The 26,629-nt window shown below is 43.4% G+C and overlaps 1 protein-coding gene across 3 annotated transcripts in view; it reads left to right on the forward strand.

Annotated features, from left to right (window-relative positions):
• IMPG1 (interphotoreceptor matrix proteoglycan 1) overlaps positions 1-26,629 on the forward strand; it is a 124,233-nt gene extending 97,604 nt beyond the window's left edge. For all 3 annotated transcript variants that reach the window (XM_087856942.1, XM_045803982.2, XM_045803993.2), the window contains 4 exons: positions 2,012-2,231; positions 19,258-19,453; positions 25,148-25,220; positions 26,552-26,629. In XM_087856942.1, coding sequence (XP_087713068.1) covers positions 2,012-2,231; positions 19,258-19,453; positions 25,148-25,220; positions 26,552-26,629 — 567 coding nt within the window. The remainder of the gene's footprint in view (positions 1-2,011; positions 2,232-19,257; positions 19,454-25,147; positions 25,221-26,551) is intronic.

Below are 26,629 nucleotides of genomic sequence, written 5' to 3' on the forward strand. Positions count from 1 at the left end.
CTATATGTACAATAAGAAACACATAGATAATAAGAAATGCTCAACTATGTGATGCCTGGATACAGTCACAGCCAATTAAAGCACACAATGCAAAAATCGTAGAACTTCTGAAAATAACAGAAAAATATTTGTAAGCTTCAAATAAATCATTTTCATTTAAATCATTATGCAAATTAAAACCACATAAAAACCAAGGTCTCCAAGTGAACTTTAAAGGAAGACTTTATGCAACCTCCCCCCACCCCAGTGAGGGGAGGTGAGCAGATATCGGGATAATCTCAGGGAACAGAGTCCCAGTGCACCTAGCTCAGGTGTGTTAGAGTACGTGCTGAGCTTCCATAATGAAGAGCTCAAAAATATAGTAACTTAAGTATGGGGACAGATGGTAACTACACTTGTGGTGAGCGTAGCAAAGCAGATAGACTTGTTAACTCACGACGTTGTACACCTGAAACTAATATAACATTGTGTGTCAACTATACTTCAAAAAAAAAGAAAAAAGAATATAATAACATAAGTAAGATACAAGTTTGCTTCTCCTCAACTTGGTGGGTAGGGCAGTTCTGCTGTACAGTGTCATCCAGCGACCCACACTTCCCCTGTCTTGTAACTCTGACAACCCCAATGGTGTTTCCTCATTCACAAAAAGCTGAGTCACCAATAAATCCCTGTTTCCACTTGTGAGAAGGGGCGAGAGAGGGAAGCCCAGGGTGAGCAGTTTCCTAAGAAAGTGAAAGATACCAAAGTTGCCCACACATCTTCCACTCATATTCTGTTGATGGGAACTAGCACATGGCCACACCTTGCTGCAAAGGGGGCTGGGAAATGTGATTTCTAGCGAGGCAGCCTCTTTCCTGTGAAGAAGAAAATGGATTTGAGAGAAGGGAGCAGCAGTCATCTGCATACTGGGTAAAGACAGCGAATTCCCACCAGAGGCCAGCGCCATGCTAAGACATAAAAACTGAGCCCAGTCAATGCAAGTAGGAGAGGACCGAGTAGACTGAGAAGTTCCACACTTTGTATACAATTTCGTCTTATTTTTACAATAACCTGGGGGAGGGGGATATAGGCAAGGTGAGAGTCAAAATTCTGGTGGGGTGGGGACAGGGACAAGACAAAGTAGATCTGGGCTAAGCCTGGCAGATTTTAGCTTGCATCTGTGTCCTCTCCGTGTGCGTAGGTGTCAATTGAAGAGGGGGGTTAACTTCAGGGCCAAGAACAAAGCAGACACTGCTGAGTTTCAGACATTTCTGAAAAGTGATCTCGGGGATGGCTGTGGCTCACATAGGCAGGTGTGGGAATCTGAAGCCCTTGGGTGTGCTTCTGAGATTATTAAATCACGATTTGGAAAAGGTCCTTGGGGAACCACTTTTTCTTCTTCCTCACAATTCAGGTAAGGGAACTGAGGTACAATACAACGGATAAATGGTTTGATGAAGGTCACACAGCTAGCTGGAAACAGTTCCAGGACTGACACCCAAGTCCCCTGACAGCCAGTTCCCTGCTGTTTGCACTGTGCAGCATGTCCTGCATAGACAGACAAGCTGATGTGTAAGCTGTTACTTCAATTGGTCATTTCAATTGGTTGCTTCCAAATAGATGTCCCATTTATACAGGCCTCGGTCAGTCTGCTCCTGGGCTCAGTTTGGAGCATGTTTTTATTTGCTTGGATTTTTTTTTTTTTTAATAACTGAACCTGGCATTCCTGCTTTGCCGATAACATTGGCCTAGATTTTTAAAAATCCCCTGTTCTCCCAATTCATCATGAAGAAAATCACTGCCCATCCATCTCAATACACAAAAAGAAAGGTGGAAATATGGGCCATAATCACTGCAAATAGATCATAAAATAGTCGTGTTCTGGTCTCACACTAAATCCAAACACAAAAATAAAAATAATCAAAAAGGAACTGAAATTTATGCCTCAGATGATGAGAAGTGAGTATAATGGAATTAGCAGCCGCTGAGCACTTAGAACACAGTTAAGAGTAAACCATCTTTTATTTTGCAGCTGGTTCCATACCTACGCTCCAATCTTACAGGATTTAAGCAACTTGAAATACTTAACTTCAGAAATGGGAGTGTGATCGTGAACAGCAAAATGAGGTTTGCTAAGTCGGTGCCCTATAACCTCACCAAGGCTGTGCAGGGGGTCTTGGAGGATTTTCGTTCTGCTGCAGCCCAACGACTTGACCTCGAGATAGACAGCTACTCTCTCGACATTGAACCAGGTAAAAAATCCAACCCAGAAAATTGTGGGAGTTTTTTGGTTTTGTGTCTCTGTTTAGCAAACAGTTCAACTTTGAGGCCACAAAAATCAAATTAAAATCCCACTTGTTAAAAAACGTTTTGGAAGCTAGTGGATCACCTTAGTAGAAAGGTAGGGTCCTAAACCACGCAGGTTAAAGTTTTCCTACATCAAAAAGCGGAGAACAAGCACACCTCATGCTTCACAATCTGGGAGCTTTAATTTCCCCCTCAGAACACAACTTTTGCTTTTTAAGACCTTGTTTCTGTTGTTGTTGTTGTTGTCGTTTAAACAGCCAAGCTAATTTGCATTCTGCGAGAAGTCAGAAGCACTTTCTTAGCAAACTGCAACAACCTGGAGCGTTTCTACCTAAGAAACCTTCCAGCCGTAGTGAACTACCAGAACTGCCTCCTAATAACACAATTCAGGATGAAGCTGAAACAGTGTCCTGAGGGAAGAAAACTAATCATTAGACCAATATCCAAACCTGGGGGAAAAAGCCACTGTACCATCACCAAAGAAAGAAAATAATGTCCCTTTCCATCTGTACACCTTAAATCAGCTTCCGTGTGCAGGTTAAAACAGCGAAGTGTTAGATGTGAAGAAAACTTTTAAAGATAACGGGGGTTAGCCCAAAGCTACATGATAGCAAATATTCATTCTGATAATAAAATGTACTGTGTGTACCACTGTAACCAGCTACGCCCAAATTAGGAACTGTTTTCACCATTACTTTCAAAATTCTGTTTTCTAACCAATAAAGGAAGATTTTTAAATTCCCGGGAGTGCGGAGGGGCAAGGCTGCGAATCTACTGCCAGCCGACCTCCTGGTCAGGTTGGAAACAAAGCCTCCTAATTGGCTGTGAATTAGTGAAGGGAATCTTTAACCTCCGCTCTGGCTTCCTGTGGACTAACAACGGAGGCAGAGGGAAAAGGCCTCGGGCATAATGCAAACAAAGAGGCTCAGTGGGGAGACACTTATCTTTGCCAGAGTAGAACTTTGAGCAACTTTAAGAAAATTGCCTCCCATTTCAGTAAACAGGATCATTAAAAAGACGGATCACCCTCAGGCACTAAGTCTGGGAGTGCTTACCTCTGAACAGGGGCAGCGAAGAAAGCCCTGAGGACCCCCTAAGAAATCAAAGACCTCCTAAATGCTAGTAATGTACTGCCTCTTCCCCCTGAAAACCACCTCAGAACTGAGAAGGAACCAGGGGTGCCTGCCAGTTAGAATCGGGAGACCAATTTCTTCAGTCAATTGAAAGCAATGAACAGGGATGTGTACAGAACTTGGAAAGCATAACAGAGGTGAGGGTCCAATCTCATCCCTTCCTTCCTCCTTTGGAGAGCTGACAGTCGACTTAGAGACCCATCCAACAACATGAGCAGGTCAGCGTCAGGAGCCAAGTGGAGACTCAGGTGTGCTACCGTGGGGACGGGCTTCTGGATGCAGGTGCCACTTAAGTAGTGCCTTAGAAAGACAGCAGGAAGCTAGTGGTGCCTTGCCAGGGATGCGGAGGGGACCCTGGGGATGTTGGATGGAAACGCAGCATAGCAATGACTTTGGAGGGTCATAGTCCTGAATATGAGTCCAGTGCGCTAACAGCAGCACTCAATTTCCACAACTGGAAAACAGAGATAGTAAACAGTTGTAAGGATTAATGTTTGCATCACCCAGCATACCACTGGACACATCGTAGTCGACTAAGGAATATTGGTAGCTAATATTGTAACATTGTCGTTATTAACTTGATTAGTAATTTGTGATTTGCACAGGGTACCAGTGAGAACAGTAAGAAGCACCCTGACAAGGTATTTGTACAGAGGCTGGAACTGAAATTATGCTTCTTTCCTGGTACCAGTTTGGCTATGTAGCTTTTCCTCTAAGAAGCCAAAAGCATCTGAAGTGAGATGCTGTTAACTTTGGTTTCAGTCCCTGCTGGAGCCAAATTTATACAGAGCCATCCCAGAAAGGCCTTGGTACTGTGGGGTACATGGGCAATTTATTCTTCTAATGGTAGAACAAGGGAGGCCAGAGTACATGGGACACCTGGGACACTACCGTATGCTATTTCTTACTAAATACTTAGAGAATGAGAAAAATCTGAATTTCTGATACATTAAAAACTCAACAGAATAAGGATGGATGGAAGGATGGATGGATGGATGGGTGGAAGATGTCTGCCAAGAAATGCCTGTAGTGAACCTGCTAGGACATAAGTAAAGCCTGAACCAAAGGATTTGAGGACAGCAGAATTAGAAAGCCAAATAAGAATTTTATAAAAGTTAAAAATACATAACAATGTAACTTTACAAATTCCCCTATATTTGTCAAAATGGATAAGTTCAATACCTAAAAGGACTCCTATTTACTGGGAAAGGCCACTGTGCCGAGCTGCCCCCGAAAGGGGGGGAAAGGAAGAGGGTTTGAACAGTCAGGGAGTAGAGGTGAGCTCCTCACCGCCCACTAGAGATCCTGGTTTAGTTATTTCCCCAAAGGCAAAGGGAAAACTCCCCCAAGTAACTAGCAAGTGGTTGATTATCAGACCTTGACCATCTTCTACGTGCTTAATCCAAAACAATAAGCGTTCATCCACCGTCGTCTCGCACATTAATACACGAAAGTCAGTCCCTGCCCAAAAGATCTTGCGGGATGGCCAAAGAGGGATACTTTAGAATGATCAGAACTCTGCCTTTTTCATTCAAAAAGACTGTGTAAGGAGCACTTTCTGATATGCGACATTTAGCTCCAAATTTTTGTGAGTTTGCAAATCACTGAGGCATTATGAAGGCAGCACTGAATTTTCCTTTAAATCCCATTTTATTGAGACCTAGTGTCTAAAGGCAAGAGAGAATTTGCGCCTAGAGATTAATGTAGAGAATTCTCGTCCCTCTGGGCTGGTCTCCCACAGTGAGACAGAGCTCAGCAGCCACCAAGATGGCCAGTACCATTAAAAAAAAAAAAAAAAATTCAATGACACTTGGCAAGATGGCAGGGAAGACTTTATTCAAGGAGGGCCATCTCGATGGAGATAGCGACCCCCGCAGGGGGTCTTGACGTGGAGAGAGTGGACTTAGCTCCAAGTACAGCATGGGCAAGTGGGAATTTATAGCCAAAGAGCAGGGTGGAGGGCAGCAGGTGGAACTTACTGAGAAGAAATTCTTCTTGCTAAAATTGGACAATGAAGAGGGGAACGCTGAAGCTCAAAAGCGGAGGCCGAGTTGAGAATTTCAGGGGAGCCTGAGAGGAGCTTGGTCCAGGAGACACTTGGTCAGCATCAGAGCTGGAGAGGCAGGATGCCAGCCACACGTGCCGGGGCCGCCGTGCCAGCTGCCGTTGGAGGGCGGAGGCTGCAGCCATCCGGCACCCCCTCTGACGACAGACCCGCACACCCCCACCTCGTCCTCACACTATCCACAGCTCCTCCTCCCTGTTCACATCCTGTTTCAATCCAGGCAGGGACAGCCCCAACCCTAAAACACTCACAACCATTGCACCCCAACAGAGGCAATGAACTTCTTAACATCCATTAATCTGCTTATCTCCTAAAACTTCTTAAACCTGAATTGTAAAACTCTCTTCCAAAAAAAACAAAACAAAACAAACAAACAAAACTCTATGGTTACAGTAAAGTGTTTCTAGCATGAGTTCTCCTGTGTAGTTTTAGTTTGGGGGACTACGCACAATATTAGTATTGTGATTATAGAAAAAATGGATGTCTAGATTTTAAAACAAACTGAGGGGACAAATGCAGATGATTTTCAATAGTTTTCTTCCTTTTTCTTTTTCTTTAATCTAGAATATGAGAGCTATTTTGCTCCTAGGTGTTCAGTGTGACTAACTGATCCAGATTTTCTCCTTTGGGTGGTATATTGGAGTGTAAGCTGTCATGGTGATTGACAGACAAGCTGATTAAAATGTCCTCCTAGTACAACGAACCAGTGCAGCCAGCTGATCATGTTGCCTCTCAGGTCCCCGGACCCCAAATGAAGATAATTACTTCAGGTTCCTGAAGAACAGGGACTCGAATTCCAATTTACACAGCCCCTACACGGCTCTATTGCTGGCGTAGTCTTTTCTGGTGTCTAAGGCTTGGGCTGATGTATGGCAGTGCCCGTCCCCCAGCACGTAATGAAAGAGGTCTGAGTGGCACTTAGAATCAAAATCCCAGGTAATTCCAGAAGGTCATCTAGCAAATACAAGAAACCTCCCTGATTCACGTTGATCTTGCCAGTGCTTGCTTGAACTCATTGGTACTGGCCCAATCTGTTGAGAAAACTCTCCCTGGAAGAGAATTAAAAGGGGAAAACTTAAGAGAGAAAAGGGACGGCTGTGGGAAGTACCGTGTGCCAGGAATAAATACATAGCTTTGTCTCTAGGAGAGAATCCCAAGAATCTATGTTTGGAAAGCAGAGAGGGCATCCTATAATTTTAAACTTTTCCCAACCAGGATGGCCAAATACAGCAACACTTACTGTGTGTCTCACCCCTTGCCCTTCCCTCACCACCTTTCTGGGAGAAACAGGAGATCAGAAGCAAGCTGCATGACCCTGGAGGCTCTCCTGCCTCATGTCCAGTGCTGCCCAGGCCTGGCAGCCACCAGCCCTAGCCATCCCCTCCTCGCCCAACCCTTAGCAAAGAATAACCCTTAAAATGTGAAAACCATAATTTTCATACAAATAAGTCGTGAGCGTATATCAAAGTTTTATTTCACTCATTAATAAGGGAATCACTAGGATGACAAATCTGGTCTAAAGGCCCTGGAAAAGGGAATTCTGTACAGCCAGAAAACAAAGCAGAATGACGAAATACGGATGTCATGCTAAATAGGACACAGAAATTAGCATCACTTTGTCTTATCCAGTTTCTATACAATAACTTCTTTTTTTTTTTAAGATTTTATTTATTTATTCGACAGGATAGAGACAGCCAGCAAGAGAGGGAACACAAGCAGGGGGAGTGGGAGAGGAAGAAGCAGGCTCACAGCAGAGGAGCCTGATGTGGGGCTCGATCCCATAACGCCAGGATCACGCCCTGAGCCGAAGGCAGACGCTTAACCGCTGTGCCACCCAGGCGCCCCTCTATACAATAACTTCTAACTCTCTCGAGTTGTAAAACACCCTCACTAAGAGCAAATGGTAACTCAGACAAAGTTGTTGCATTTTAGGGGTCATCAAAGTGTGCCATCAAGGGCCAGATAGTAAATATTAGGCTCTGTGAGCCAAAAGGCAAAATTGAGGATATTATGTAGGTACTTATACAACCATTTAAAAACTAAAAACTCTTCTTAGCTTACAGACGGGAAAAAATGCAGGCAGCCAGCTGGGTTGGCCCACAGATGATCCCTATTTGCTAGACGGGGGCTTGTTAGTGCTCTAGCATGAATTTGAAGGTTAGTGTGGTCCACGTTTCTCTTTATTTCCAATTGTTGGTTGGTTTTTCTTAAACCACCAGAGTCTTAGTCCCTCTGTCCCTTATCTTTGCTGTTACAGAAAAGTTAGACAGATAAATGATCATGCAATCATGATTGGGTCCCTGTTCATTCCTATATTAAGTAAGTAGGGATTATCTGCTACCCGTCAGGCACTATTACAAGCACTAGAACCCAGTGGATCCCTGCCCTCAAGCAGCTAAATATCGATCAGCCAAGAGAAATAGATATATACACGAAGAACTATAATCAAGTCCACTAAATACAATAATCAGGATATGAACAGAAATATTATGATGCACAAAAGAGAGAGCAATTAATTCTAGAGGCCAGGGGATGTCATGGCAGGCTTTCTTGAAGGATGGCGCTGTCAGGCACGTGCTACCTTGCAAAGAAGGGCCCCGGCAGAGAAGGATGGGGCCGGGCTCCTCCAAGAAAGGCAGGAGGAAGTTGGAGACACTTCTGGAAGTTTCAGGGTACTTCAGTTATTTCACTGTGATAGCAGCTTTGGACACAAAGGAGGGAAAGAAGGTCGCTCAGCCTGGAAGGGAAAGGCACACTGAGCCAGTGCATTTGAAGCCAGGTTGTCTAAAAGCCCTTGTTCAATTTCTTTTCTTTCTTTCTTTTTTATTTTTTTATGACTATGGTCTTTTACAGTTTACACTGTAATAAAATTTCTAAAATTCAAAAAGTCTTCAAACTAAGTACCAAACAGTCCTTAAAGTATTCTTTACCAAAAAATTACAAAATAAAAACATACAGTTTGGGGGCACCTGGTTGGCTCAGTCAGTTGAGCTCTGGACTCGATTTCAGCTCAGATTATGATCTCAGGGTCCTGGGATCAAGCCCCACATCGGGCTCCCCACTGGGCATGGACCCTGATCAAGATTCTCTCTTTCACTCTCCCTCTGCCCCTCCACCTGGCCTCACATGCACATGCATGCCCTCTCTCTCAAAAAAAAATAAAAATATATACATATATATATAATTCATCATTCATTAAATACTGCCAATTTTGAAAACACTTAGTAAAAAATACAGGTAATTACAAAAGCTACATAGATTAATTCATAAAGGTTTTTTTAATTCAAAAATGAATAAGCTATCTTAAGGATATAAAAATACTCCTAAAATGTTTTTGGGAAAACCAGTTTTACAGAAATGGATGCTCGGTGAACTGATTCCTGTCCTATGAAGCAGGTGTCTAGAGGCCAGAGACCAGTGCAGAAAATATACATTTGGGAAACCTCAGTTGAAACCAGAGAATAGCTGAAAAAATAGCCCAGGGCAAGGTGTAGGGCAGGAGAAAAGGAGAACTGGGACTGAATCTCTGAGGAACCCCAACACTTTATGGGGAATAGAAAGATTGTCATTGAGAGGAGCCAAAGATGGTGCTGCAGAAGCCAGGAGGAGAGAAGAGCAGGAGAGACAGGCATTCAGCTATTTCAGCACCTGCGAGTGAACAATGGGTAGAGGTCATTTAAGCTGACAGTTCAGGGGCGCCTGGGTGATTCAGACAGTCAAGCAACCGCCTTCGGCTCAGGTCCTGATCCTGGGGTCCTGGGATCCTGGGATCGAGCCCCACACTGGGCTCCCTGCTCAGCGGGGAGTCTGCTTCTCTCTCTCTCCCTTTCTCTCTCCCCCAGCTTGTGTGCTCACTCTCTCTCTCTCTCTCTCTCTCTCGTTCATTCTCTCTCTCTCAAATAAATAAATAAAATCGTTAAAAAAAAAAAAAAAAAAAAAAAAGCTCACAGTCCAGAGGTCACTAGAACCCTTCCCAAAAGCAATCTAGCAGACTGGCAAGAGTAGAGGTGAGATCTTAGTGAGGTTGGAATGAAGTAGAAAATGAGACATGGCCTGTTCCCCTCCTATCTTAAAACTTAGAGCAAGGCTCCTATCCTCCCACAGAGACTGGGAAACAGGGGGTGCTATCTTCTTTGATGGTTACATTTCAAAGGAATGGTTCCTAGGTCCTTGTGGAAGGCAGTCTTGAGTTGTAATACTGGCAAGAAGCTTTCAAGAAGATTGACATCTCAAAGGAGCAGAGAATGAATTTACAATGACAAGTTTTGTAAACTAGCTACTCTAAGGAAAGGGAAGTCAGGGGTCTAGAGTAGTCAAGCTGAAGGGGAAGGTTAAGGCAGTTGTCGTCAGAGGATTTAGCAATTCTTTTCTATGCCCTACAGACCATTTATTTAATTCTATTTGCAAAATTTGAAACAAAATCCAATCAAGTCTTTTTCATTTGTTTTCTTTTGGCCTAAGGTCAGGGTGAAAATGTAGTTTGTGGTACTAACGCTGGGAGGGGAAAATATTATTCCATTGTTACTTTTAGACTAAAGAGAAGAGAAGAGCAGAAATGTTGAAACTTCTCACGAGATTTCTAGAGAATATCATTCCGCATTCAGATCAGCATCTGAATTCCTGGGTGTGTCTCTAAGTGAGGGCCAGTCATCAATTAGGCCAAATAACATCTGCAGAGGCACAGACACGTAGGAGAAGTGACACAGTGTTATCACTGTGTGTGGTTGCCATTCAGCTTTTGAAAACAACCCAAATAAATGAATCTATGATATAGAAAGTATAAACCAATGTTAGAACTATCTGTGATTTATCAACTGAAAAACCGAGTAAATCACAGCTTGCTCAGGATTCTGCCAGCATCCTGGCAACTAGAGTCGTCTTTCATTTAGGCTGCTCTGAAAATTCCTTAGAAGCATGGAGGGCTTGTATGCCAGTTAGCTGTGCAGGCTGAAGATTTCAAATGCAAAACCACACACACTTATTCTAACTCACTCTCTCCTCAAAAATGGGCAGATTTCAAGGCTGGTAAACGGTGAACATTGAAATTAATTACAGTCTGGCGTCCAGGATGCTTCCAGCCAGAGCAAACTCATTTTCTCAGGAAAGTTGCATAATGTGAAAGACTCCCATTTAGTTGCCAGCTCTGAAAAGGTGGTAGATGTCACCTACCACAACAGTGACAATAAAAACAGTAACAGCTACTATTAATTGACACTATTTTTAATCTTAATAAATAACTACACAAAGTAGGTGCTTCTCCCCATTACACAGTCAGAAAAGCTGTGTCTCAGAGAAGTGTGAGTAACTTACCTTTTACTTGTCACACAATCACCAAGGGCTACAGCTGGAACTCGATGGCAATTCTGTGTGCTTTCTTCAAGTCTGTCTACTGCCTCTTTATAGTCTTTTTTTTTTAATTTTATTTATTTATTTTTGAGAGAGAGAGCACAAGCAGGGGGAGGGGCAGAGGGAGAAGCAGGCCCCCACTCTAAAGAGGGAGCCCGATGCGGGACTCGATCCAAGGATCCTGGGATCATGACCTAAGCCAAGGGCAGACGCTTAACCAACTGGGCCACCCAGGCATCCTATAAAGAGTCTTATCAACCCTCCTACTGGGTATACAAAGGTTGTTTAACCTATTTAGAAAAAGTGACAACACACTTCAGTTTAATTAATCCTAAATGAATTGTTAGATTTCGTATTTCACCAAGTGAAATCTCCTATAATATTTTGTTATATTCTTAGAATGCCAAAAAAAAAAAAAAGAAAAGGAAAAAGTTCACTTTCAGAAACAAAAGTCCTGAACTTCTTAATGTCCCCTTCATATGCACTATTGGCTCTGCTAGGAGTGTCCCTTCAGAGCTGAGGCGCCTGCGGGAATTCTCCTTCCAGGAGACTCTCGCAGCCTCTGCCCCCGCCCTCTGTCCTCTGTCTCTGGCCCCGTCTCTTGTGTTTCCACTGCTGCTGCCCCGTGCTTCCTGGGATGCCATCATGGGGATTTTCTGTTAACACATGCTTCCATGAGGGAACCCCAGTATTGCCTGCACCTCCAGGTACCTTTAGCCCTCTCCAGAATTTCAACCCGGGCCCTCCTCCCACACATGAGCCACTGCATGGAGTTTCCTTCATGGAACCCCTGAAAGCAGAGTCTGCGTGGAAGCCTGGGCTTCCTCCCACAGCCTCTGCTCTCAGAGCTCTCCCTCCACCAGCCGGTCCTACCACCGATGCACCCAAAACGCCCTATAATGACCGAAGCAGAAATAATTCTTGAGTCTCAGCCGGGGCAAGATGTGTAAGGGCATTCACACATCCATTCATAGAAGAGTTTCTGAGAGCCTAATATACGTTTGTGGTTCCTAGAGCCTAAGTTTGTGGTTCCTGTTCTTGAGAACAGTGGATAATTAAAATGAAACCCAAAGTTTTTCACATTACATGTCTCTTTAACCCGGAAGGAACTCCCGCTAGTAACCTAGTCAATTCCACAAATGTGTGTTAAGCTCCAGCCACTCGTACGGTGCTGTGCCCTGTGCTCTCTAGCATTGAATGTTATTCTCACCTTAACCCTGCCCTTCAGCTGTAAGCCATAAACACAACATGTTTTGTCCAATAATAAAATAATAAAACAATGAAACATTAAATTATAGATTTTTTTTTAAAAGTTCTTTTGATCCCCGAATTCCATCAGCAGTTCTGGAGGTATGTGTCCTGTTCATGTTCCAGCTCGGTGGTTCCCGCAGGACACCTAGAATGGGAGATTGATACTTGAGCTGCAGGGACATGAGTGATCATCTGGTTTAAATAGCCCATTTTATAGAAAGGCCGAGGGTGGCTAAAGGTGCTGACCTACTTTCCCAAGGCCGCAGACCATTGCTGGGATTGTCCTCCACGCAGGGCACTTTCCTGGAGGCCGCAGCGCTGACAGTCCAGACCCGCTGAGCAGACTCACTCCCTCTGCTGGTGCAGCAAATCCGGAATGTTCTCAGATTTGGGAAAATAAACCACACGGGCCAGTGTGGAAGGTGAGGTCCCTATTATAGCTCAGAGGAGCCCTCGGGAGAGCCAGATTTATACAAATTACCGAGTGCTGAGCACCAAACATTGTATCACGGTAACATTCACATCTTGAGAAAGAAATAGACTACCAGGGATGCATTAAGATTTTGTGGGCTCTAGGCCTTTCATGAATATTAATAAAAATATTAACATTAATTAATTAAAAGACTTAAAATTAGGGGTGCCTGGGTGACTAGTCAGTTCCACCCAGGTCTCTTGGTTTCCGCTCAGGTCATGATCTCAGGGTTGCGAGATGGAGCCCCAAGACGGGGCCCCATGCTCAGGCAATCTGCTTGAGACTCCCTCCGCCTCTCCTGCCGCTCATGATCTGTCTCTCTCTCTAAAATAAATTTTAAAAATCTTTAAAATAAATAAAAATAGAAATACTTAAAATTATATCTTATGACTGTGTTGGTATAGAGATGAATACCCGACGTGGATTATATTGGGTTTTTTTTTTTTTTCCTGATTTTAAAGAATTTAAAACATGTTCTTGAGCACTTAAGAGTGCCCTGCAGATTACCAGTAATTAGGACGGGTACGTTTGTCATTCATTCTCTGATGCTCTCAGCGAAGAAATGACCCCTCAGCTCCTGCCCACCAATGAAACTGAGACCTCAAAGCCTTGGCTATGAGTTGGGAGGAGAGGGAGAGATGGCACTAAGGCTGCCCCCACCCCATCCCTTCCCCCTCCTCCCCCAATCCCCTCCCCCCAGGCAGCGGCAGGTGCGCGCACTTGGGGGTTTACTCCCCCGCCATCCGTGGGAAATCTAGCCACTGCGTCCAGGTGTGAGGCTTGATGACGCTGGGCGCTAGGGCGCGGAGGGCCCGCCTGCCTCGGAACTCCTAACTCCGCCTTTTGGGAACGGGAAAAGATGATCCAGGAGTTTCCAGCACCCTCCCCCGGCCGTCGAGGCCCGACCTTCGAGGTAATCACGCAGTACTAATGGCTCTATCAGCCGTCCCCTGGAGCTCCTTCCGCCACTGCGCGAATTCCTTCCAGACTTCTCTTCCCTCCGCCAGTGCGCACCGCACGGTGGTTTTTAAGAAGGCAGAAAGCAGTTGGGGCTCTTAAAATTTCATCCCTTAATCTATTCCTTCTTCTTTGGCTATTGCGCGCCATCTAGCGAACACTCGGTTTCATCACACTGAAACGGGCTGCTGGAGGCGGGGAGAGGCGGCCCTGAAAACTACCTAACAGGTCCTCAGCCCAGGCCAGCCCAGGGGAAGCCTGGTTTCAGCCAAACTGAGCTGAAGTCTTGCCTTAGGACGGGACCCTATCAAAGGAGATGCTTCACTTCCTGTCCAACACGTGCGTGTTGCCCCAGAGCGCAAGAGAAGGGCGTAAGGAAATTATAAAGAACGATAAAGAAGAGGGCAGAAGGCAATCAGTACACAGCCCCAGGTTGGGGGCAAGTGATAGGACCGTGTGCTCTATGTGGGAAAGGGGCGCCGTGCAATGAACTGGAGTTGGTGATACGCGCTCGGGAGACCCTCAGAGGTCTGACACTAGAGAGTCTTTTTTCAGGCCTGACAAGCATGACAAGAAGCTTGAGAAAGACAGTTTTGGACCATCAGGGACCTATGAATTTATAAACTGCTTGGTGACCAAGACCATAATCTTTTTAATGTTAACTGTAAAATGCCTCAAAGTGTTCCCTGCAGTCAAGGAACATTTATTTAAATGGTTTTTATCACATGAGGAAGAGCTAAGGGACATCCTTCCTCAGTCAGCCAGTTGGGAATACTTTTCAGGACCTTCGGCATAGAGATAAAAGACATTATATAAGCAAATCAGGGGAGAAACTGATACATAAAATGTGCCTACGCTGGACATCTCAGAATGATGCCCATATTTCCAAGCCCCACACAGCAGCTCACTTTCTTCAAGCCGTGTGCATTGCAGCTGCATTGGAGCAACAGAACGAACGGGGAGTCGCTGTCGTGTCAGACTGTACTTCTGTCAGCAAACGTTCTGCCTAATGAAGGAGCTGTGGCAGCCAGTGGTTTTGAGCTTTTGTTTAGTTAAGCGAGCCTTTGTTCAAAGGAAAGCATTTGTGGAAGTCTGATACGTAAACGGGTAAGAGTGAAGGTGCTGGCATGTTTGTGCCTCCCCCACCCCACCATCCCTTGTTGGCCCCTTGCACCCTAAGCGATCTCCTGGACACCCCACATTGGAAAACTGCTAGAATGATGTCAAAAGCTGAGCGTTGTAAGCAGACACGTGGACGCTAATCTAGGGGTGTATGTACTCGCTAGCTAAAATGGACTTCGGTTTTCTCGTTTATGAAAAGGAGGCCGGTGATATCTACTCTGGAAGGTGGTTGTTGACTATTAATGAAGACATGTTTGAAGTGCCGAGCACACTGCCAAGCACCAGATGGCCCTCAATAAATGCGAGCTCCCTGTTCCTACAAATAACTGTCATCGCGCTGCTGGTGCAGCTGGAGGTTCCGGAGCGGGATCCCTAAGGCTCCGTCAGGGCAAGGCCTGAACCAGAATGACATTAATGCTTCGACTACCTCCAGAATCCACATGGGAAGCTAAGGATGAGGCCAGGACCTCTTGGTGCCAGGATGGACCTGGAACTTTCCCACCGGCTGCAAATGAGCAGCTCCTGACCCAGCTCGACACACCAAGGCCAAGCGCCCTGGACTGCCTCTACACTGAGATTGTCATATTCGCTGCGTAGAAGCGCTTCTTAAGTACGTTAAGGACAGAAGATTAATTCATTTGCCGGCAAGCAATTATTGTAATCCCAGAGGCTACCCGAAACGATAGATGTTTGGTGGGTGTGGTAAGGCTCATGAAGAAACCTCTCTATCGTGCCATAAAAATAATGTGCTCAAAAGGGCTTAAGCAAATCCAGGAAGCTAAGGCAATTCTAGACCAACTAGTCTCTGTACCAATCGTGAGGACTTCACTTCGTCAAATCCACACACAACTTGATTATGACTTGAAAGTACTCTCCTAGAAGATGGCATTCAGCTGTACTCTTCCTAAGCAACTATTGATCTCAAGTCTCTTTGTCTTCCCTCTTTCCAAGCTACAGACTGTTCAGAGCATTGCAGGTTGTTGCTACATAATGTTTACATAATGTATGGACCAAATCAAGAGCAAAGAGGGGAAGTTCAGACTGATTTTGTGCAAATTTTGTTTTGTGCAAAGCCCTGGGGATGTGTGAAGGAGGAGGCAAATAGTCATATGGCCTTGAGTGACTGGTGAATGAGTCCATCATTCTAAGGAGAAATGTCTTTGGGATATGACAAAGAAAGAACACGATAACAGGATAGGGAAAGCTTCACTTCAGAAGTTTCGACTAAACTTTCATCCGTTGCACAGTCTCTTCTTCCGAGGGGCCTCCCCCTCCTCATGATCATTTCTCAGTCTTCGCCTGAAGCCCGAAGTTGTAGGTGCCCCTCCAAGATCGGTGTGCAAGCAGAGGGCCATCAACGCACCTAGCAAAGTGTTTTTGAAGTATAATGAAGCAGTACGGAGTGCTTCACAAATTAAATTTCCAAATATGATCTCTTCTGTGAACGATTCTAATTAACGGCAACTGCCTTTTCAGGCCTGGTCCCACAGCTCCCCCTCCTGGCTCTTTCCTTCCCTGGCACTGCCCCTCACACAGGCCCCGCCCAAACAGCCTTGGGTTTTGCAACTCAGCTTCATCTGCAAAGTGAGCAAATTTCTGAGAAGTTTCGAAGATACTTTTCAGTTCTAACATTGTATCTAAAATGTAAAACTTTATATAAGGATAAAATTAAAATCTAAAGCAATTAGTTGGTCTGAAATTCTTAGTGCTGAAGATTTTGAAGGGCCAAGTCAATATTTGTTGAAACAATGAATGTTGACTTAGTACCCAGGAAAGTGTACCCAGCAAACACACAGCAAACAAAAACCGAGCTCGTCCTGAATAAATAACATGGGGAAAGCATGTTATCTATAAACTAGGTGCTTTTGTTCTTCAAATATATCTGGTCCAGGGCCCCCACATGTGGATAAATTTATTTCTCCAATGTTGCCTTATTGTGTTCTGTTCGGCTTTACTGGTGCCTAGACTACGCCTGGCTGGGCTGAAGGAAATGACAGTAAAACTAATATTTTTTTTAATGGGAAACTCATTTGGTTATCACACACGTACTGTTACTCTTTAGGGGGGTGGAATCTGTGCATTCCGTCAGCTTTCCTAGTTAATGTATTTCTCTGCTGCAGAGAGAAGGAAGTGGAGCTCCGACTATTCCCCCCTGACTTCCGTTATCAAGACTACAAGTCTTGAGTGTAGGGTTGCTGACAGCTGTTATTTATTAAACCAGGCCCTGGCTGTGAATCGGCTGGGTTGTCGGGGTAAATTTGAGTCATTTTCTAAACAGCGATAAGGATCCCGTAACATGGCCAGCTTTAGGAACTTTCAAGCAGAGGAAGCCAGTTCACATTAGTCAGGCCTGCTTGCCCGTAAATGCTGCAGAGAAATACAACTCACGTGAAGTCTTTTAGCAGGTCTACCTGCTGGGAGACCCAAAGGCGGGTTTTCCAGGCCCTACTCTTGCCCCCCACCCCCCGCCGCTGGGTCTCGCGGTGCTCATCTCCCTCCCTATCATTTCTGTCACCACTAGGAGGCGCTGGATTGGGGCAGTGAGTAAGGGTTCATTAGAATTCTCATCCCATGCCGTGTCCCCCAGTGTCCCTATGCAGAGCTTCTGTGGGCAGCAAACTTGGCAAAGCCGCTGACTATGTTCTCCACTTGAAGATTCACAATAGACATTAGCTTATTAATGACCCTAAGAAATTTAAAAGTAAGAAGAGAAGGGGATAAGTTTGGAGGGAAGTGAGAGAAAGAGAAACAAGGGAAAGAGAAACCTGTTACGTTTATTTCACCCTGCATTTGGGGGGGGGGAAGCTTATTTAGCCACCAATCTCTTCTTAGTATAAAACCTATTAAGTCCTGCTGAATTAGAGTTCTGCAAATGTTCCCACTTGGGAAATACGGAAACAGATGATCACTTGAAATCATCCTTATTCTGACAGTGCTATTTACATATCTTCTGATGAGACCTTTCTCACCCAGAAATCCTCCACAGCTTTCCCTTGCCTATAGAGTTCAAATTCCTTAGCACGGCCTTCAAGACCTACCATGATTTGGCCTTAACTTATCTTTCCAGTCTTGGTTCCCTTCCTTCCGGTCCATGAGTATCTGCTACCTCTAAAGTGAGCCTCCCGGGCTGTCTCTTCTCATATCTGTTGCTTTCCCACCTCTGTGTCTCATGCTGCTGGGTCCAGTTGGATGCCTTTCATAGTCTTTGCAGTACAAATGCCCTCGCTTCAAATAAATGAAACAATGACCTCTTCTCTAACTTATATTTAGAGCTCATCTTTAGAGCTCTTATACTAGACAAGGTACTGGGCTTTTCATATAGGAATATCTGTCTGTATTTCTTACCTTCCCCTAGGTTTCTTGGGAGAGCAGCTTTATTCATGGCTACCTGTGCCCTAGCTCCTTGCACAGAATAGGTTCTTATTGAAGGAATGATCTGAAGGATAAATGACCACGGTGATTCAACAGGAATCCCTTCCAGGGCAGATAGAACAATGGTCTGAGGACCAGAGGCCTGTTCTGGTTCTGCCATCAGCATGTGGGGACTCAGACCATTCTCTCTCTGCCTGAGAACTCAGTGTGCTCACCTATAACAACAGGGGAAAGGGGTGCCTGGGTGACTCAGTCGGTTAAGCATCTGCCTTCGGCTCAGGTCATGATCCCGGGATCCTGGGATCGAGCCCTGCATCTAGTTCCCTGCTTAGCGGGGAGTCTGCTTCTCCCTCTCTCTCTGCCCTTCACCTTGGCTCGTGCTGGTGTGCTCTCTCTCTCAAATAAATAAAATCTTAAGTTAAAAAAAAAAACGGGAAAGCTGGCAGGGGCCACAGGCCTCCTAGAGCTAAATATTCTGAGATTCTCTTGATTTATAATCCACTTTACAAAAAATTTGAGACAATGCTACAGAATTTAGAATATTAGAGAACAATCAACACAAAACAACAACAACAACAACAAACAAAAACGGAGACTAGAGTTCTATTTGAACTTTAATAGGGGAAAAACGATTAATCCAAAGGAAAGATCTCTAACCTTAGGGCCTGAGGAACAGCAAGGGTCTAAGAGAAAGACACTTTTTAAATGAGGAGATTGTCCTGAGTTCTCAAAAGCGTCCACATATATGACTACTTGACTACTTTATAAGGTACACCTGATCTTAAATATATACTTGCACAACTCATCTCTGCAGAAAATGCTTACCTTAAAAGCCTGGCGAACAAAACAATTCTCTAATGCAGCGGTTCCCAAAATGTGCTCTCCAGATGCAACAGCATCACCTGAGACCTCCCTAGAAATACAGATTCTCAGTCACCACCCCAAGCCCTCTGCCTCAGACACTCTGAGGATGGGGCCAGGAGCCTGTGTTGTAACAAGGCCTCTAGTTGGTTCTGATGCCCAACCACGTTTGCACATCATTATATTCAGAATAAATATGTTATCACCTGTGTCTATGACCGCAAAGATACAGAAATGTGCATTTCACGTTTCACTCCAGTTTGTTATCATTGCTGTACAGCCCACTCCGAAATGGAGTGACGCCAAGTATCTTTGGTCTCTAGCCTTTGACTGCGGCCAGTTTCACTGCTCGGGCATCCACGTATTCATTAAAATCTGCCCATCTCTTACAGCCTATCAAGCAGATCCCTGCAAACTCCTGGCCTGCGGTGAATTTGCCGAGTGTGTAAAAAACGAGCAGACCGAGGAAGCAGAGTGTCGCTGCAGACCAGGGCCCGAGAGCCAGGGGCGCCAGCACCACAGGGACCCAGGCCTCTGTGGCCCCGCGGAGGAATGTGAGGTCATCCAGGGAAAGGGAGCTCCGTGCAGGTAGGTCGAGCACAGTCACTTTATAGACCCAGCAATCTGTTATTTTTGCTTTTGAGAAACCTATCATTACAATGAATGCATATGTTCCTTTAAACCCCTGGTTCTCGGTCTCCAATGAACATCAAAATCTCCCAGAGGAGGACTTCTTAAAACACATGGCCGGGCCCTGCTAAGCTCTTTTTTGATGCAGTAGGTCTGAGTAGGGCCCAGGTAAGGCTGCTGCTGCCGGTCCAAGGACCACACTTTGAGACCACTTCTCTGGCCTTTCAACAGTGTTTCATTAATAAGGGAAGGAAAAAGAGCCTGTGTCGGCTTCAAGACCAAATACCACATGGTCTCCTACCTTAATTGGTGCTGAGGGGTGTGTAATATTTGTTTTTCCCCTATTTGTAAATATAGCTTTCATCATGAGAAATTTGGAAAATACAGAGAATTATGAGAAAGAAAAATCATGTGATATTCATCATATTAACAGTTCTTATCTTTTGATGCACATGTTTACACAGAATGTTTCCATAGAATGTCCTAAAGCAAAATGGAATCAGACTGGCTTCTTCTTTCATACTCAGCTTTTTTCTAAGTAGAACATTCCCCCATGTCACTAAATATTTTCTGTACCATCATTTTTAATGATTACATAGTGGTCTATTCTATAGACATGATATGTTTATGAATCCTTTATTTTCAACAGAAAGGTTAAGAGAAGCTCTTAAGAAGAGGGAAAAGGAGGCGAGATATAATCGGCCTTCCTTCACGAGCCAGACTTTAGGGTGTAGGTGGTACTATGAATGATCAGGGAACACAGAGGCTCCTAACTCTTCTCCAAGTCCTGTGACACCCAGATCAAGTCCACACTGAGCCCTCCGCCTGTGGAGGGCTCCTTCCCGAGCCCGTCTCGCCTTTCCCAGTCCAGAGTTTCCCACCACACACACCTGACCATCTTCTCAGTGGTCATCACCTTAGACCCACATCTTCGGTAGATCATCCTGTGTTTGTTTTTACGGTCCTCCTACTCATTCTAGTGGCCACAGTCTCTAATTTCCCACCAGGGAGCTCGTGGCCATCTGCTTACTCCATCAACAAGAAGATAGAGAGATTCAGCCTTTCTCTTAATGAAACATGTTCCTTCAAAGTATTAACACTTTAAAGACAATGACTTAACCCAGTGATGGTTAAGAAGCAATATTCTAGAATCAGACAAATAGTGATTAAAATTTTGGCTTAGGGGCGCCTGGGTGGCTCAGTCGGTTAAGCATCTGCCTTCAGCTCAGGTCATGATCCCAGGGTCCTGGGATTGAGCCCCACATCGGGCTCCCTGCTCAGCCCGATAAATAAATAAATAAATAAATAAATAAATAAATAAATAAATAAATAATCTTTAAAAAAATTTTGGCTTAGCAATTTACTAATCAAGTGACCTTGGACCAATTACATCTTAAAAATCTCAATTGCCTCATTGGATAATGAGACTAATAAAACCCACCTATTGGGCTACTGCAAAGGGTATATGAAAATGTTTATAAAGCATCTTTACAAAGAACATAAAGCACAAGAGTATCCATTCAAGCGAGTGAGGATTATGATAATGCTGTCATCTTTTCCAAGTTAATCTCAATTAAAATCCCAACAGGATTCTATATGGAATTTGACATTCTGGTTCTAAATTTCCTCTGGAAATAAAAAGGTACAACAGAAACTCTTAAAGTACAATGATGGAGAGGTTGCTCTGTAGGATAGCAATACTTAAAATAACACTTAGAACACTAAGTAGACAATAAATACACAGAACAAATATATATGAGCCCCAAATAGACCCTTATAGAGAATGTATTTTAACAAGCACTTTAAATCAGTAGGGAAAGTATGGACTGGTCAATAATGGTTAGAATACAATTGGCCTTCCATTTAGAAAAAAAATTAAGTTAGTTTTTTACTGTACACAAATCAATTCTGTAACAAAGATTGAAACCTAAAATGAAAACTTTGAAAGTATGAGGAAAACTATTTTTAAAACCACGTCTATAATCCTGAGCTAAAAAAGCCTTCCCTAATTCAGACCCCAATTCTAGATGACATTAAGAAGAGGATTTCCACCTGGAAAAAGTCCCCATAAATAAAATTAACATAAATAAAATTAACATATTAATGTAAATAATAAAAATATTTATAGCCTATCTTATATCATAAAGGTTGAACATTCATAATCATCAGAGCTCCTACAATAAAAGACAAATATGCAAATATTAAAATGGGCCAAGAATACAGAAGTGCGAGTCACAGAAGAAATCCAGATGACCAAGAGAACGGAGGAAAAGATGCGTTCGGTCTCACTATCATTAGGGAAATCCAAAAACAATCAAGAGATATCATGTTACTCATGAGTTCGGTAAAAATGTTAATGCCATCCAGTGTGAGTGACGTCAGGGAGAACTGGTCTGATCAAGCATTGCGCCTGGACGAGTAAATCAGAAAAAACCTCTTTCCAAGAAATATTTGTATCAATAAAATTTTAAATTTGATTCAAATACTCTTTTAAGACAACTATTCCTACAAGAATAGTTGCATTTGTGCACTAAGATATGTTCATAAAAATGTTCACAACATCACTGCTTTGATCGTGAAACAATGCACAGCGCGTCTGTGGAGAAATAGTGGTCACCGTGGAGCACGGCGGTTAAAAGCAAGAACATAGCTCTACTGGAGCTAAAAATAGACATTTTATTAAATGAGAGAAGTAAACTGCAGAATAATAGATCCTGTTTGGGTAATAATTTAATAATAAAACTGTATACTTAGAAGATTATTAGGTTCAACTATATGGCATTACCATTTTATCGGTAACCAATCACCAAATATTGGCAGTTTTGTATGGTTCACTCAAATATGTAGGGAAAAGCACAGCAGACATGTGGAATGACAGTCACTCTCAGCCACTATTCCAGTTAACCATGGAAATGAGTAGAATTGCTCAATGTTAAATGTTAAACCCTGATCTCGGCATGAGGACAAACCCCACTGCCCCCATGAGCACCTCAGAACCGAAGCACAGTGGTGCTGAGGGCCCCCCCGGATCCCTGCCACCCACTCCTGTTCCTCACAGATGCCAGCATTTATGTGACTCTACGGTTGACTTACGGGAGGATCAGATGACAGTTTAAGACCTCATCAACCGTAGATGAAGACGGTGATTAAGACCAGAGGCTTTAGGGGCGCCTGGGTGGCTCAGTCGTTAAGCGTCTGCCTTCGGCTCAGGGTGTGATCCCAGTCGGCTCAGGGTGTGATCCCAGGGTCCTGGGATCGGGCCCCACATCAGGCTCCTCGGCTATGAGCCTGCTTCTTCCTCTCCCACTCCCCCTGCTTGTGTTCCCTCTCTTGCTGGCTGTCTATCAAATGAATAAATAAAATCTTAAAAAAAAAAAAAAAAAAGACCAGAGGCTTTAGAGTTAGACCCAAGTTAAAACTCAAGCTCCACGCCAACTAGTTGTGACCTGAAGCAACTTCAGGCCTCACATTTCTCATCCATATAATGGGGATAACAGGAATACATTCATGGGTTCAGGTGAGGAATAAACCAGATGCTCTTCAGGGTAACCTGCTCTGTCGCTAGCATTATTGCTTTGTTGATTATCAACAAAGGGCAGCCCCATAAGGAAAAACCTGAGAGTCCCTACCTGACATTTTTTTTTAAAGATTTTATTTATTTATTTGACAGAGGAGGGAGGGAGCACAAGCAGGGGGAGCGGCAGCAGGCAGAGGGAGAGGGAGAAGCAGGCTTCCCCGCTGAGCCTGGGATCATGACCTGAGCTGTAGACAGACATGTAACCGACTGAGCCACCCAGGCGGCCCCCCAAGCCACCTGGCAGTTAAACCTAAACTCAGAAGCAAATCAGCCAGCAACACTAAAGTGTCAGCACTGAAAGCAGCACTCTCTAGAGCATTGTAAACTCGGCGGCATTTTCGTTGCTCTACCTGAAAGTGAAGGAAGAGGTAGGGAAACTATACTGAGGGCGGGCGCCTTCTGAGATGAGTCCACGGAAACACGAGGACCGTTTTCAGTTTGTTTGGCCATTCTACTGCCAAGTCATCATTCAGTTTTCACCTTTGTTTTTCCCTCTATTCTTTTCCTCAATTCAGTACTCACAAATATACTCCATATATTTTTCATTTCCTTAAATTTTAATTGTCCTATGTACGTATTCAGTTATATTAGGAACTTGGTAAAAATTCTCCCAAAAATAAACAAAATTTTCATTTTCAAAGATCTCTTTCTTAGCTTAATGAGTTTTACTTTTATTAATCACAATTATCATTATACATACACAGAAAAGGCAAATCCAGATCTATTTATGACTTTTCCTCCCCGGATCTAAAAATTTTCACTTTGTCCTTTAATTTAATAGGCCTAATGTGCTCTCTGCGATGTTTTTTATGATGATGAAAATTATTTCCAAATACAAGAGCCAGATTAAGGAAATATTGATGCAAAGTGACGTCTATGAGGAGATTTTAATAAGGAAGTACTTGTCTTAACTACAGCAAGATCCCAGATTTACTCAGTTGCTGCACTTCAGACAGGGGAGGGATCCATTGTGTTATCTCTAGTAGCTGTTTCTAACCCCCTTATGAGCACTTTCTCCACTAGATGGGGAAGGGTTGGCAGGGAGGGAGCCAAGACAGGGAGGGGTTAAAGTTTAATACAGTCCAATCCAATTTTTAAAACTTCATCTGATTAATAGTTGGAGCAATCAATTTAGGCAACTCAGTTCCCATGGAGTATTCAGTCAGGCCCCAAAATCCTTTCCCTTCCCTTCCTTTCTTCAAGGTGGTGTCTAAATGTCTGGGGAGTGGGGGCGGAGGCCTCTTCTTGCCTCACCAGGTCCTTTGGAAAGTTTCTATCCCCATATTTCCCTCACCTGTGATCTCTTAGCTCTGACCGCAGGCACCTACCCATCCCTTAGCACTCTGAGCCTCCAAGTCACCCAGACAGGTAAGTAGGAACCAGAAATTCTGCCTTAGCTGGTGGTAGAAGGAAGGAACTGTCCTCAACTACACCTCCCGGATAGGCTCTTCCTTCTTCCTAGAGTGATACTCTTTCCGCCTTTCCCTGAAATTATAATGGACAGAATGTTGGGAGAAAGAAAACCATTTACAGATAAGGGAACATATGTCAGAAAGTATTCCCCAAATATTATATCCATCTTAGAATGTAAAGAGGGAAAAGGCAGGTGCAAAACGTGTATATACTATCATCAGAAATTCTATGATATGTATATTAAAAAGTCTGGAATTATGTACATCATGTTTTGAAATAACTTATTTTTAAACTGTATGAACACATGTCATTGCACAGTTGTTTTTCAGCAAGCACGACTCAGAACCTGACTTTAAAAATAAGACAAAAAAAGTAATAACTCCGCTTTTCGCAAGATGAAGTTATCACTCATCTTTCCCACGAGCTTTGTTCAATCCTTCTGCCACCACTGCCTAAGAAACAGTGCGCAACTCGAAGGCGGAACTCAGGGGCGGATGCAGACAGCCTCGTTCTTCCAGCTCTAATGGAAAGCACCTGCAAAAATAGGCCACCCGTTGTCATCGTCATATTAATTTTAAAGCTAACATAGTAGAAAACTGTGGTCGCTATTAATGTTGATAAGCCCGGGAAATAGGATACCATGTTTTTGCTTTCTTTTGTAGGTCGTCAGGTCACTCTAAAAATCAAGCATACAAAACTAGTGTCAAAAAGTTCCAACATCAGCAAAATAACAAGGTAAAATAACACTTTCATGTGCTGGTTTTGGTTACTGAATTTTAAAGAAAATTTAAAACATTTCTAGGTCTGACTCCTGTTTTAAATAAAGATAAGTACGAACCCTTTTCCTTTATTTGCCAAGCTTTTTAATTTAGTGTTACAAGGGTCGGGGGGGGGGAGGGAAGGGTGAGATGCATTCCTTGGTGTGAGGAAGACAGAGACAGAAGGCTGGCATTAACTGAAATGTATAGAGAAAAAAAAAAAAACCCAGGAATGATCCAAGTATTTTTATTCACCTTTTCTTATAAAAATATACGTGCAGTTTATCAAATGCATTGCAACAGGTTGCAATTTTCATAATAATTTATATTCCTGGATAATTTTTATGCATATTCTTATAATATATCTTCTTTTGATTTCAAACAATGAGCTAAAGCAAAAATATGTAGAGAAATAGAGGAAACATAATTTGTGAACAATGAAGTAACTTCAAAAATTCCTAAAAGTTCATCCTCAGATGAATGTTCCTTCCAGTGTCCTAGATATCTTTTTCAAATTATTCATCCAACTTATTTTACTAAAATAACTGTCTTACAAAGGGAAATAACTTATCTATAACCGGTTAAATATAGAGATTTTTAAAAAATAACTTTTGAGAAAGTACCTTGGACTTTTAGTCTAAAATAAAAAATTTCAAAAAAATTATACCATCTTTGATGGTAAAAGTGAGTGATAATCAGCCAGTGCCTGCTCTGAAATCTATAGAATTGGGTGGAAACAAACACCTCTAAGCTTGTACTTGAAACAAGTTATCCCCATCAACAGACAGTCAAGGATACTGAGACAAGCACACCAACGGCTGATCATAATTTCACGTATCCGGGTGCACACTGGGAAGAATGTGAGCCATTTTGATTTCCTGAAACAAAAGAAATTAGAAAGACAGGAAAAGTTGAGACTTGAGCCACAAAATGACAACGAAACACCAGATCTGATATTAAGAAAATGTTGGGGATGAAGCAAACACCAAATAAACCCTGAAGTCCCAGGTAGAATTGAGGAGCTCATTTCAAATGAAGCAGCAGCATGGAGTAATCATGTCTTGTCTGCCCCGCTGACGTATGACAGGCTCAGCCTGAGAGTCTAAATGGGTCTAAGAAGACATGGAATACATTCCTACGACATTATAAAGTGAGGAATATTTTGGAGGGCATCCCGAAACCCTTCAAAGAAGATATCCTAAATAGCAAGCAGGTTCTTTCAAACACCAGCAGAAGTGACACTGGAATGAAGTATGGATTTGACCTCAAGGGGCATTTCTTAAGCTCTTAAAACGATTTCTCTTCCAGATAATCAAGAAAAGAGATTCTGAATTACTGGCTGGAGAAGATGAAGAATTTAACTATCGAGATTGGGAAGGAAATTAA

Source organism: Ursus americanus, chromosome 29 (assembly GCF_024610735.1).
Source record: "Ursus americanus isolate L20-20 chromosome 29, mUrsAme1.1.p, whole genome shotgun sequence".
NCBI lineage: Eukaryota > Metazoa > Chordata > Mammalia > Carnivora > Ursidae > Ursus > Ursus americanus.